We start from the raw sequence: 15,494 nt of genomic DNA on the forward strand, positions 1-15,494 counted from the left end.
AGGTTCAAGGAAAGGGGTACAGTTTAGAAAAGTCACCCAAAATCCCGGTGAGAAGGAAAGACTGATTGTTGGGGACTGCACGGAAGAGATTTGAAAACCTGTGAGCTTAAAGGTGGAAGGCAGGGTAATATGTAAGACAGAAGTCACTACTGAAACATCGTGCATAAGTTAAAAACAGTGAAAAGCTAAGTGCATTGCATGTAACAAGGGTGGGAATGGAATGGCAAAAATAGAAAAATCAGAAAATGAAAGATGTAGGAAACAAATGGACTAAAGAAAGAAGTAGTTACTGTGAACAAATGCTGAGATAGAAGAAATTAACATAAATTAAGGCCAGGTGGGTGGTGAGAACGAAGGACATGTTGTAGTGCTAGTTCCCAACTGCAGAGTTCTGAAAAACTAGTGTCTGGGGGAAAAATCCAGATGGCACGTTTGGTGAAACAGGCACAGAGGTCGTGACTGTCATGTTGTACAGCATGTTCTGCAACAGGATATTTTGTGTCACCTGTATTCACCCTCTGTCTATGTCTATTCATCCTGACTGATAACTGGGTGGTAGTCATGATGATGTAAGAGGATATTTTTGCAGAAATACACCACCACTCCACCTTTTGGAACTATTCACTTCAGTACTGGCTGAATGTAATTATCCCAACAGCCTAATCCAAAAGAAAATTTCTCTGGCCATCACATCCAATCCTGGTACAACTTTAGGGCACACCACGTGTCACCCAGTATTATCCTGGTCTTGACTGTATCAATCAGCTATGTTGACAAGGCCATGATTTCCTAAACTCATGCTCTGAAAGGAGATCTATTCTGTCCGAGATTTTGACCACCATAGCTTTTTCTATGCACCCTCCTACGACCACCTATTACAGCAACTGGCAAAACATGTACTGTCAAAGGAAAAGCTACCCATGAAATGACACATGCCGTATAGCAGCTGTTATGTAAACACTGTTCAGCCTTTTACATGCATGACTACCCTTTTACATCATCATGACTACCACCCAGTTATCAGTCAGGATGAATGGACATAGACAGAGGGTGTATAAGGCAACACACAATATCCTATTGCAGAGCACGCTGTACAACATGACAGTCACGACCTCTGTGCCTATTTCACCACACATCATCTGGATTCTTCCCCCAGGCACCAGTTTTTCAGAACTCCACACTTGGGAACTAGCACTAAAACATGTCCTTTGTTCTCAACACCATCTGGCCTTAATTTATGTTAATTCCTTCCATCTCAGCATTTATTCACAGTAACTACTCCTTTCTTTAGTCCATTTGTTTTCTACATCTTTCATTTTTTGACTTGTCTACTTTTTGCCGTCCCCACTCTCACCTCTGTTACATACAATGCACTTAGCTTTTAACTGTTTTTAACTTATGCACGATGTTTCAGTAGTGACCTCTGTCTTACATATTACCCTGCTTTCCACCTTTAAGCTCACAGGTTTTCAAATCTCTTCCATGCAGTCCCAAACAATCAGTCTTTCCTTCTCACACGGCATTCTGGGTGACTTTTCTAAACTGTACCCCTTTCCTCACACCTTCTCAGTCCTTATCCTTCACCCCTCTTCTTTCCCCTTCAACTCTTCTACCAGAAAGAGGAGCCAGTGGCTCCAAAAGCTTGTGAAAGTCAAATCATTTTGTGCGTGCGTGCGTGCGTGTGTGTGTGTGTGTGTGTGTGTGTGTGTGTGTGTGTGTGTGTGTGTTGGTGTTCCCTTGCCGACACCTGGTGAGTAGATTTTTTAATCTGTCCATTTACATTATATTATCAATAATTGATTATTTTCACTGTTATAATATGTATCAAGAGATTTATCCTTTTTCAATTCTCGGACTGAGCAGATTTAATGGGCAACATTTTGCCGAAAAGGTACCACCTACTGAGACAAAAATTGCACCTGAAGTGTGTTCCAGTCAGTAAGAGCCAGAAGGAAAAAATGTGGAAAAAACCAACCTGTTGGTATCTAAATTGTAATTAGGCTCTCTGTATGTGATGAGTGTTTCAAACCATACCACACTCATGAAAATAATGTGTAAGAACAGTGTGTACATCTTTCTTTTCCTTCTACAACACAAACATGATTTAGTACAACATTTTGTACATCTGCTTATTTTAATATTTCACAGTAACATTTTTATGACTACATGAATCAGGTCCCATAATTTCAAATTTGAAATGTCCCCTCAAATTAAAATTGTATGCTAGGCTGGGAATCGAACTCGGATTCTCGGAGAATACTCTAGCTGCCAAGCTCTCTGGCACGACTCACGGCCCGCCCTCAACGCTTCACTTCTGCCTGTACCCCATCTCCTACTTCACAAAACTTTACAGATCTTCACCTGCAGACATAACAGGTCTAACACTGCTGTATGAAAGGGCATCACAGAGAAATGGTTCAGCCACAGCCACGGCAGATATGTGGGAGAACTCCTCTGAAGTTAGGAAACTATTGTTTTGTTTCGTTTTAGGGTGCAAAAACAAATAAGGTCATATGGACCCATGTCAGAACATTACAACACTAATACAAAAAAGGAGTTAAAAAGAACTACATGTTACGTCCAATCGATGGGAGGAAAGACAGGTAAGAACAAACACTTCACTTGGAGAAAGATCCGCAAAACTTGCTGTAGAGACAACAGAGGTTCAAAACTAGAAATTAAATGTTCTGCACCATACTGCTACAATGGATAAGAAGTAAAATGCAGTTGACAACCCGCATGTCATTTACTGGACCCATGTGTAATTTGCTAAAACGACCCATAACTTAGACAGAAAACACATATTAAAACGTAAGTGGTTAAAAAAAGGGTATTCTGTCAGGAAATGGTGAAAAGTCAAAGGTTGATGACAATGAGCACAAAGTCGTTGGGGGACCAACACCTAACAAATGGTGATGGCTAAAATGACAGTGTCCAGTATGCAACTCAACTAAAATGATCTCCTTGTGGCGAGAGGGCCCAGAGGAGGTAACCCAAGCCACTGGGAGAGGGTTAATTTCCTGCAGCTTGTTCCCATGAAGGGAAGGACAGTGATGATGCTAATGTGACACCACCTGCTGACAGATGGCAATGCGGAGATATTTGGAACAAATGGAAAAACTAGTGGCCGAGCTAGAAGGACTGCAGCCTTGGCAGCAGCCTCATTTCTCATCAAACTGACGTGACTAGGAACCCACATAAACATCACAGTAGCTCCCTCACGAGTGAGCAAGTGGAAGCTTTCTTGGACCTGTTGCACTAAGGGACACACTGTGTATAGCTAACAGAGGCTCTGAAGGGCACTGAGAGAATTGGAGCATGTGACACAATTGAGAAGCCTGTGTCACTGGATGTACTGCGTAGCCTGATACAGGTTGAAGAGCTCTGCTGTAAATCCTGCGCAGTGTTCCAGAAGCCGATCTGAAAATCATTGATGCCACTGATGGAGGCACATCTGACACCGTGGTCAGTCCAAAAACCATCAGTGTACACAAAGGTCGAGAAACTTACAGCGGTAGATCAAATAAGGAGTAGTTTCCTTAGAAAGTGAATGAAATCCAAGATGAACTAGGGCCACTGAATGAAGCCAGGGTGGTGAAGGGTTCACACTCATCAGGAAAGTGGCAGGTAGCATGCAGTTAAGCTGCCGGAGCAATAGCCGAAATTGAACACCAGGACATAACAGAGAAGATGGACATAACCCATACTGGCAGCTGCAAGAGTCATTGAAGGTGAAGGCATAGGATGGGTGGTCAGGCATGGCAGACAAATGGCATGAATATCCGGTGAACAGAATATCACGCCAGTATGACAGTGATAGTTCAACAGCTCCTGCATAGAGACTCGCAACCGCGCTAGTGTAAAAGGCTCCAGTGACCAAATGGTTTCCACAACATTGGATTGTATTTTGATGGCATGAGATGGATGAACTTGCAGTTGCATATACGAAACACGCATAGTCTAGTTTTGAACAGACAAGGGATCAGTACAAATGGAGGAGGCTGGTCTTATCTGCTCCCCAGGAAATACCCCTTAGGACACATGGGACATTAAGAGACCGGGTACAGCGGGTGGCCAGGTAAAACACATGGAGGACCAACAAAGTTTCCTATTGAGCATGAGTCCCAGGAATTTCATAGGTTCAGCAAATGGAAGAGCAAGAGACTCAATATGTAAAGACGGTGGAAGAAACCCACTGTGCTGCCAGAAATTCATACGAACAGTTTTGTCAGTGGAAGACCAAACCTACTGTCAATGCTCCATAAGTAATGATGATCAACACATTGCTGAAGATGCTGCTTAAGATGACAAGTTTGTGGAGAACTGCAATAGATCACAAAATCGGTAACAGAAACGGAGCCGGAGATGCCCCACGGGAGACAGGACGTAATGGTGTTAATGGCTGTAGCAAAGAGTTCGACCCTCAGGACAGAGCCCCGAGTCACCCCATTTTTCAGGATAAAGGTGCCAAAGGTGCCCGACAATGCATAACTCACACGTACTTTGAAAACTCAGTCTTTTAAAAAAATACTAAAGACAACGGAGCAGCCGACCACGGAAGCGTCATGTGCAGAGTTTATGCGGGATGCCTGTCCTCCAGCATGTGTAGTAGGCTTTCTCCAAATCAAACAACACAGACACGGTCTGGTATTTTCACAGAACATTTCATGACAAGGGTTGACAAAATGACGAGATTGTCAACTGCGGAAAGGCACTGTCAGAATCCACATTGTTTAGTAAATTGAAAGACTTGAGCTACCATACCAGCCAGGCATGAATCATACATTCCATCACCTTGCAAAAATAGCAGGTGAGGGAAATGGGGTGGTAGATAGAAGGAAGGTGTTTCTTCTTATCGGGCTTAGGTATGGGGATGACAGTGGCTTCACGTCAGCATCTGGCAAATGTGCCATTTGCCCAAATGCGATTGTACATATGAAGCAAAAAGTGTTTGCCCACAAGAGAAAAGTGCTGCACAACATCTGGATGTGGACATTGTCCAGCCTTGAGGTGGTAGATCGGGATGAAGTGAGAGTGTGATCTACTTCCCTCATAGCAAAGGCAGCACAGCAGCATTCACGATTCTCAGAGGGGAAGGGTATCAACTCGAGCCTTCCTCCACTCGTTTCTAAGGGAGGGAGGAAGGCAGGGTGATAGCGAATAGAGCTTGAAATCTCCACAAAATAGCAGCCTAAACTGTTGGAGGTAGCAATGGGCGCCCGCAATAAAATAATTTGCTATGGCCGGCCGGAAATCTGGGGATGGACCTTGGTTCCAGAGAGCTGCCCAAAGTTGGCCCATATGGCGGAATAGGGAGTGGAACTGTTAAAAGAACTAGAAATGGGGTGAGGGAGTTGACTGATAAGCTGGAAGAAATCTAGCTAACTTTCTTGGTATCCCAAAAGATGCAACAACACAGTGCATGCAACTGTTTATAACAAATACAGTTCATCATTGTAGGATGATGGTTAAAAACGTGCAAATCTTCATGCCTGAATTGTGTTGTGGCACAGGACATGGTGTGGTAAAGATGAAGTGCAAGGAATGGAATGTTCTGCAGCAATAAGGATAATATTTGTACGGTTTTCTACGTGTTCATCACAACTGGGAAAATAGGAACATGGGTGCTCCAGTGTTAAAGCAGATGAGGTCAGCCAAGAGGGCACCTCTCAGAAAGGTTCTTGAAGGGCTGCAGAGGGCATGGTGTGCATTAAAGTCACCAGGCAGCAAAATGGGGTGAGGGAGTTGACCAATAAGCTGGAAGAAGTCTTCCCTGGTGACAGTGAATGGCGGTGGGATATAGACATTACAAAGACAGAAGGTGAAGAGAGGAAGGAAAATGCAGCCTGCAATAGCATGTTTGACTACAAATGTCATCCTAGATGAGCAGCATGACTCCCTATGAAACGGAATTCCATCCTCAGGGGGAAGGTCAAAGCAGCTCTGAAAGAAATGCAACATGTCAAAGTGGTCACGAGGACACAGTTCTGTTTCCTGGAGGCAGAAAACAAGTGGACGTTGTGATTCCAAGAGTTGGTCAGCTGTTCAATCTAATGCAGTGAATTCTTTCTTGTTCAATCTAATGCCGCGATTGTTGCACTGAAGGAGTCATGACAGAGAAAGGGGAGGAGGGAAAAAATGAAGGGTTGTCGCCTTGGTAACTGGCGAGTACCAGCCTTCAAAGACTCAGTGCTACAGGGTGCAGTGGCTAGAGGATCCGTTTCGTGATATTTACAGAGGGCTCGGTTTTCTCACTGGGTCAGCTTGCACATTCCAGGGCAGAAAAACGGTTGGCGGTGCACATTAGTGAATTGGAGGTCAGCCGGGCGAGGGTATCACACAGTGACACCATTGATGAGGATCTCCGAGTTGGGAAAGTAGAAGACCGTTTGCCTTCATTTGATTTTGGAGCCTTTGAGGTTGGCAGATGAAGATCCAGATGTTTGTTGGCTGGAGGGGCATAAAAAATCTTTGTGGGAGTGTTCCTTCTACATCTATATTCTGCAAAACCATTGTAAGGCGCATGGCAGCAGGTATGTCCCATTGTAGCAGTTTCTTCCTGTTCCATATGGAGTGTGGGAAGAATGACTGTTTGAATATGCCTCTGTGCATGCAGTAATTATTCTACTCTTATCCTCACAATCCCTGTAGGAATGATACATATGGGATTGTCCTTTCTGGCTTGCCAATAGTGCAGTATGTGATTCTGCCACCAAAGATGAGGATTTGATGGCTTGTTGCACAGCTGGAGAAGGAGACTGGGATGCTATCATGACACTGAGCAATTTTACAATAGTGGTGCTGAATTTGAGGCCGCAAGTCTGTGTGGCTATGTCCTTCATGGAGGGAGGTGAAGCAAGAACAGTACTGTAAGTGCCAGATGGTAAAATGCAGGACATTCAACTAGCTAATAACTTAGAAGCAACAGGGTAAGGCACTTTTTCCTTCACCTGGATCTCCTGGACAGCCTGTTCATTGAGATACAAGGGACATTTTTGGATGAGGCTGTAGGGTCACAATTGCAACTGATATACAGGGGAGGAGGAGGCGAGCGATTGCCCTCATGAGCATCCCTACCACAAGTAACACATCTGGCTGTCTCGACAGGCATTCACATGTGGTTGTAGTGTTGACACTAGTAACAGTGTATTGGGTTTGTAATGTACGATTGGACCGTGATGACTTCATAGCCTGCTTTTACCATTAATGGAAGTGCTACTCTATGACACTTGAGAAAAAGAGTGCACGAGACACTACAGTTGCATCAACCTTTTGCATTATCCCATGGTGTGCAGTGACACTCTGATCAGAAAGGTAAGTTTGGATTTCTCCCATGGTCGGACCATTGGGCAACCTAGTGTAAATAACAGCACGTGAAGAATTGAGTGCTCGATGGGGCTCAACACGAACAGGATAGCCGAGAGGAGCAAAGTTGCAAACATTTATTGAGAATCACGATTAGTCGCCAATAGTAAAGTGCCATTATGTAAATGAGATCAGCAATTGCATCAACACCTTTCTGAATAATAAATGGATTACCAGTAGCAAAGGACTGACCTTCTTCAGTATATGATACCATGAGGAACTAAGTTGCAGCTGGGAGAGGAACCGATTTGTGAGTGTTAATGCCAAGCTTACTGTGAGTGGCGTGGCATTAAGATCTCTGTTAGTACTATAAATTACGACACGTGACTGATTTTGCTCTCTCTATTGTACAAGTACTTTTTAGTTAACCTCTCGAACTATCAGATTCTAACTTGTCAGACATTTTAGCTCTAGTGAGCTCTATTTCTTAATATTGTAATTATTATTTTTGTCTTATGATGTATTATTCATCGCAATTACAGCGATATTATCATTTCCCACAATGACTTGCTCTGTTGATGAGCATTCTAATTTCTAAACAGGAAATAAACTTTATTAACAATAACTAATTTTCTCCGTAAGTTGACAAATTCCATTGTGTTTACTTTGCAGGAGATTTCTGCCATGAAATTTGTAAGTGTACAAAATAATTTTTCTAAATAATAACCTGAATTGTAAAAAAAAGGGTTTTCAGAACATTATTTACAACCATGGACCTTGCTGTTGATGGGGAGGCTTCCGTGCCTCAGCGATACAGATAGCCGTACCGTAGGTGCAACCACAATGGAGGGGGGGGGGGGGGGGGGGGGTAATCTGTTGAGAGGCCAGACAAAGAGGGGCAGAAGCCTTTTTCAGTAATTGCAGGGGCAACGATCTGGCATTTTAACACTAACCAAAACAGCCTTGCTGTGCTCGTACTGTGAACAGCTGAAAGCAAGGGGAAACTAGAGCCGTAATTTTTCTCAAGGGCATGCTGCTTTACTGTATGATTCAATGATGATGGCGTCCTCTTGGGTGAAATATTCCAGAGGTAAAATAGTCCCCATTTGGATCTCCAGGCGGAGACTACTCAAGAGGACGTCGTTATCAGGAGAAAGAAAACTGGCATTCTATATTGAGCAAGCAGTAAAGGAAACAAAAGAAAAATTCGGAGTAGGTAATAAAATCCATGGAGAAGAAACAAAAACTTTAAGGTTCACCAATGACATTGTAATTCTGTCAGAGACAGCAAAGGGCTTGGAAGAGCAGTTGAACAGAATGGACAGTGTCTTGAAGGAGGATATAAGATGAACATAAAAACGAGGATAATGGAATGTAGTCGAATTAAACAGGATGATGCTGAGGGAATTAGATTAGGAAATGAGACGCTTAAAGTAGTAAAGGAGTTTTGCTATTTGGGGAGCAAAATAACTGATGATAGTCGAAGTAGAGAGGATATAAAATGTAGACCGGCAATGGCAAGGAAAGTGTTTTTGAAGAAGAGAAATTTGTTAACATCGAGTATAGATTTAAGTGTCAGGAAGTCGTTTCTGAAAGTATTTGTATGGAGTGTAGTCATGTATGGAAGTGAAACATGGACGATATATAGTTTGGACAAGAAGAGAATAGAAGCTTTCAAAATGTGCTGCTACAGAAAAATGCTGAAGATTTGATGGGTAGATTACATAACTAATGAGGAGGTATTGAATAGAATTGGGGAGAAGAGAAGATTGTGGCACAACTTGACAAGAAGAAGAGACCAGTTGGTAGGACATGTTCTGAGGCATCAAGGGATCACCAATTTAGTATTGGAGGGCAGCGTGGAGGGTAAAAATCATAGAGTGAGACCAAGAGATGAAGACACTACGCAGATTCAGAAGGATGTAGGCTGCAGTACGTGCTGGGAGATGAAGCAGCTTGCACAGGATAGAGTAGCATGGAGAGCTGCATCAAACCAGTCTTAGGACTGAAGACCACAACAACAGCAACAACAACAACAACAACATTTAGTAGTTACATTTCCAGAGTCTCAGATATTCCGTATTTCATCATCAGTCGACCCCACTTCTGGACACTAATAAGAAAAAATACTTTTCTCTGCAAAGTTTTACTTTGCTCTTTAAAAGCTACCCATCATGCAAACCAAAAACGATATATTTACTGCTGAATGACTTCTTCCAGAACTTCGCTACAGAAACTACAAAAGGTAAATGTCATGTTGCTAACTTAACTTATATAAGTTACTGTTTACTGTCAATAGAAGTCATCTCAATTATAAAACATTCTCTCTATTTAACTAGATTTAACATTCTTTCAAGTAATATAAATAGAAAGTTATATTTAAATGGAACCAAATGTGGAGCCATTATTTCTAATATGTCTTACAATTTTGTGAAAACCAAATTTCTTTATATCTGACACGAAAATTTTATTCTTTTTCATACTACAATCTGAAGTACTCCATTTCAAGCTGTTGTAATCATCAATTCCATGTATTCGAAGCAAAAATGCAACAAATAAGGTAAAATCACACAAATGAATTTTTATTTTTGCTCTTTCAAGTTAGTCGTTTCTTCTTCAGAAAAAATGTCCTTTGATGCTGAGTAGAAGTCAAATCGTAGTTAGAAGTAGTATTAATCAGTGAATTTTGGAAGGGAGTGCTACGCAAAATCAAAATTTTCAAAAGCGACGCAAGATTGTTGTTTCACGTGCAAAAGGGAACACGAAATGGCTGACTTGGTCAAGCACCGATAAATGAACGTCAAACCAAAGAAAATTAATTTATTCATTCTTGTGAATTATTATTGCCGTGATTATTTTGTGTTAATTTTAAGAGCAAATATCTGTGTGAAGATTTTTCTGACTTTGAATAATTTTTGGTAATGGTAAAAGTAGGAAAGAAAGTAATTTTCCCACTGAAATAATGGCTTCACCAGCTAATATTGATAATGAAGCACAAAATAATAATGATTCTTTAATGTATCTGAACTTTGAGCCATTAGAAAACCCACTACTTGATCCGAACATGGCAGTGAATTTAGAAAACACGCAGCCAAATGCTGACACTGATATAGGCACCGAGCAGAGTGAACGAGAGACAGAGAAAGACGCAATATCAGCAGTAACGGATGCAAGCATTTCGCTCGACTCGCTTACCGCTTTCTTACAAAAACTTGAAATGCGTGATCACAAGCAGGAAAAACATGATCACAAAATTAAAGCTGAACTAGGCACAATTAAATCTGAGCTAATTACAATGAAGGCAGCTTACGCTCCAATTTTAAATCAATTCACGAAACTTGAAACTGATGTGAGCTAGTTGAAAACCTCTCACGATGAAGTAAAGACGAATGTGGAATCTCCATTCAGATAAAAAGGACACCGATGAAGAAAATCCTGTGGAAGCAAGAGATAAACACCCACATAAGGAACCTGGAAAGGGTTATGTCAAGTGATACCAGCTCGGAAGATAATTTTCCATCACATTGTGAAAATCCTATCATTGACATTAAACCCACTTACGGCAATGAAAAATATTTCAATCATCCAATATAGCGCCTGTCCAAGCTAAACACAAAAATGATCCGTGTGCTAGCACCACCAAGACAGAACAAAGTTTGTTGAAACATCGTCATTTCCAAACTTTTTCTGAAGACAAGAAGTCAGTCCACCCCATTGTACCCGTACAAGCTTTCACGAACATCTTACCAAGATGTTGGACGGAATAGCAGAAGATACAGTTCTTTATGTCGCACATCACAGGTGATGCAGCTTTATGGGTGAGTGAAGCATCAGAAGAATGTGACAAATTATCAGATTTTGAAAGAGCATTTCTTTCTAAATACTAGTCCACGGGCATTCAGGTTCGACTGCTCAAAAAAGTGTATTCACCCGAATTGTACAACCCGCGTAAGGGAAGCTAGCGGAAATACTTCGAGAGATATATTGCGAAAATGAGGTATTGGTTGTAGCCAATCTCTCACAAAGAAGTGCTCCGCATACAAGGCAGAACTTCCTATCCATCTAAGAAATAAGTTGATTAATGTACCGGATGAGGACTTGGAACAGTTTCTGTCCGTGATCAACTCACTTGATCTCATCCAAGAAGACTCTAAGTCGTATCAGGCTTATTCTAACAACTGCAACAGCTATCACAACAGTGATAACACTAACATCAGTGACGGTAACAAACAACACCAGAGTGGAAAGAACCAGTACGCAAGAGTGAATGCAGCTGCATATAGTCAAAATAACCACTCAGCAAATAAACCAAACACGAATTACGGAAATAATAAGTGGAATCATACGAACGGTAATCTAGAAAATGGTTCCAATAGAAACTGGAAGGATGGTAACGGAAATGGTTACAATGATTTCAACCACGATAGGAAAACACCAGGGAAAAACCAATTGAGAAATTCCTGGAATAATAGCAGTAATGTACTGATCCAGCAAGGTGCAAATGACAGGAACAAAAGTAGTCAGTGAAATCCTAATCATGGAAAAGGTTGGCCTAACTGGTGGCCAATTTTATGGTTTGGGAATCCAACACAAAAGATGATACAAGCCATGCCTGTTATTTCAAACCCGCACAGTTGCAATAACAGTGACAACAGCTGCCCTATAACGAATCGTGTATGCGAAGTCGTAGAGCAAGATGCCAATCCACAACAGTTAAACTAGAACCGACCATTCTAAACAGCCTTCCTAGTGCGTTCATACTCCAAAGTGGAGGAAACTTGAAATCTGACCGGAACATACTGAGGCACAACAATGGTGTGGATATCAGGGAAGAACTTTTACAAGAGCCGAACACATGCAAACATACGGAAGATTATGTTTTGCAAGCTGCAACGAAAGTTTTGATAAGCAGTATCCGTGTGAAAGCTACAATAGACACAGGAGTAATAACCAGTGTCATGAATTATATATTATACAATGAAGTAAATCGCATAAGGAGTCTTCCTGTTTTGCCTGTGCAAAACTGCCGCATTTCTGGTGCATTAGGCGCATCTACACAGTGTGTGAAGCAACAGGTGCAGGCTGATTTGATAGTAGAAGACTAGCACATACAATGCCACTTCTTACTCATAAAAAATTTGTCAGTTTCCTGCATTCCTGGCTGGGATTTTCTGCACAGCAGGGACACAATAACCGACCTACAGGCAGGAAAATATGTAGTTACAAATGATGGTAAAAGAATTGCACTGCAGCTCATTAAAACACCGAGCATGCACAACAGATACTGTCATGAAATTGTTGTAAAATTAGTAGGTCCACGCATATTGCGGAACAATTTGAGAAGACAGAATTCCTGCACTCAAATGATTCAGAAGTAGCCATACTCAGTAATCTTGCCACTATCAAAGCTAAAGTATCAGAAACATGCTATCTGGAAAACATACCGAAGGAAGAGCGGGCGAATCTCATTCAGGAGTATGCTAATTTTTTTTGCAGATAAACCCAGCATAATAAAAACTTTGAGTATGACATGGAAGTTGCCCCACATGAGACATTTTGCAGAACATCTTACACTGTACCATGGGCTAAAAAGGAGGCTGTAAAGGCGGAAATTCGTCAAATGTTAAGAGTGGTGAATCATAGAGCCCTCATACTCACCATACAGCAGTCACATTCTAGCAATTTCTAAAATGGGGGGGAAATAAGATTAGTGCTAGATGCTCGCAACATCAACAAAATTATAATACCTGTAAAAACTAGGCCTGAAAACTTGGAAGAATTGCTTCAACGTTTTCATGGAGCTAAATATTTGTCAAGTATTGACCTCCTATTGTCTTACTGGCAAATTTTACTCAGTGAAAGGTCAAGGAAGATACTTCCTTTGTATTTGCTGGACGCAGTTATCAATTTCGAATGCTTCCATTCGGTTTGAATGTCAGCGCTGGAGTATTTATTTCCACTCTGGACAAGGTTTTAAAACCAGCGCTGTTAGATAAAGTCACAGTGTACGTGGATGATTTGTTAATTGCCACAGCTACGTGGGAGAACATGTTGATCTACTGTGTAGAATTTTCACAAAGTTTGCCAACACAGGAGTAACAGTAAACCTCACCAAGTCTAAATTTGGAAGTTCGGAGTTGAAATTTCATGGGCATATCATCTCACCCGACAGAACTGTTCCTGAGCCAGGACAGCTCGGTGCAATTGAACAATTTTTTGTGCCCATGACCAAGAAACAGTTAAAGTCTTTTCTTGGCCTAGCCTCATTTTTCAGATGTTTTGTTCCAAACCAGTTACTATATGATGAAAATCTTTTGTCCCTACTACACAAGAATAACACTTGAATCATGTCAGGAAGCATTCAAAGTCCGCCCTGGAAAATGCAAACTTGTTGCACCACCCAGTATGACGCAAGGCTTTTGTATTACTTTTTGTTGTGCCTGTTCACAACTCAACATCTCCTTCATAAGGTGAGTAGCAATCTATCCTTTTCATAATGCCATCTTCAATACTTAACTTTTACATCGCTCTTCTCGTAATATTTCTCAATAACTTTCTTTTATGCACATACTCTTTTTGTCTTTAGCCGCTAAAGTATGAAAACCCAACTGTAAGAGACTTAAGAGCCATAATTTTCATTCTGTAAGCCCTTCATTGTCGTTCCTGTTTTATTTTTGAGAGCATAAGTATTCAGACAGACAAGTGCCTACCTCTGGGCTTTGCAGACGCTGCCCCATCCCCAGCAGCAGCCACTACTGCTGCTGCCACTGCTTTGGGAGAGCCACCGCCTCTGACCCTCTTACGACTGCTGCCCTCATCACTGCCATTCTTCTGTCGCTCTCTGTTGGTCCCCCTGCCTCCTTCAGAACCTGATCTGCCACCACCTTCAGACGGGGCCTGTCGATCGGATGAGGCTGAAGTTGACGGGTGCTGATTCTGTCGACGCTTGGATGGAGCTGGCGACCGTTCAGGCGAACTGCAAATGGTGCAAAATTGTGACATTTGTTGTAAATTACACTTCTGAATTGTAAGTGATGCACAGGTGTTACTTATTGTACTATTACAAGCTGTTAAATAATAGGAACATGAAAAAGTGGATCTCCAATGGGACAGACCAAGTAACTCTTCCATTATTTTAGAGCAACATCTTACAGAAGTCTATTAAGCAGGATCTGACAGATAACAGAAAATAGGCTCAATTGCTCACAAGTTGATTTTCTTGATCCAAACCTATGGGCGGGCATTATTGACCAAGTAATGGATATCTAGCACCATTTTTCTTCTTCTTCTTCTTCTTCTTGACCTTTGCTATGTTGATATGGGTATGACAAAACGACAGGCCTGCATGAAGTGTCCTGTTAACACTATGTGCCACCTCATACAAAGCAATGTCAATCTGTCTTCCATGATCATAATTATTTCAAATGGAAGCTGTGGATGAACACAGAGCAAGGGCTGACATACAAACAGCAGTCATGTTGATAGGACACATTTTGAGGCATCAGGAAATGGTAAATTTCGTAATGTAGGGCAGTGAGGGGGATGCAAATGTTGGAGGGAGGCCAACGCTTGACTACAGAAAGCAGGTTCAAATGGATGTTGGATGCTGCAGTTATGATAAGATGAAGAGGAACACACACAGTACTTTCTAACATGGAAAGCTATGTCTTTTGATGCACACACCAACTCAGACTAAAGACCGCCACCACAATGACAACAATAATAGAGTGCATTCCTGTATAATATTTATGTTACCGTATTTACTCGAATCTAGGCCGCACTCGAATCTAAGCCGCACCTGAAAAATGAGACTCGAAATCAAGGAAAAAAATTTTCCCGAATCTAAGCCGCACCTGAAGTTTGAGACTCGAAATTCAAGAGGTGAGAAAAGTTTTAGGCCACACCTCCAAATCGAAACAAAGTTGGTCCATTGTAATATGAGAAACAATTTAGATCTAATAAATGCCGATACAGCTACAGTAGTTTGGTTCGAGTCGTAAGCTTAGCAGTTAAGCTGTACCAGGTAGCCATTGCTATGCGTCAGTCGCTCCGTCCGTATTTATACAGGTACCCTTCCTTTTTCACGTGCTTTGTCTGGTTTGAATTGATTGCTTATTTTTCTTTGATCTGATAAGTGCCGTTCTCTTCGTTATAGGTGTTTACGTCACTCTATGCTGAAAATGCATTAC

General features: G+C 41.6%; 1 protein-coding gene across 1 annotated transcript in view; it reads right to left on the reverse strand.

Moving 5' to 3' along the window:
* LOC126109506 (serine-rich adhesin for platelets-like) overlaps positions 1-15,494 on the reverse strand; it is a 161,722-nt gene that overhangs the window by 99,161 nt on the left and 47,067 nt on the right. The window contains exon 3 of the mRNA XM_049914528.1: positions 14,016-14,281. Coding sequence (XP_049770485.1) covers positions 14,016-14,281 — 266 coding nt within the window. The remainder of the gene's footprint in view (positions 1-14,015; positions 14,282-15,494) is intronic.

This window comes from Schistocerca cancellata, chromosome 12 (genome assembly GCF_023864275.1).
Source record: "Schistocerca cancellata isolate TAMUIC-IGC-003103 chromosome 12, iqSchCanc2.1, whole genome shotgun sequence".
Classification (NCBI taxonomy): domain Eukaryota; kingdom Metazoa; phylum Arthropoda; class Insecta; order Orthoptera; family Acrididae; genus Schistocerca; species Schistocerca cancellata.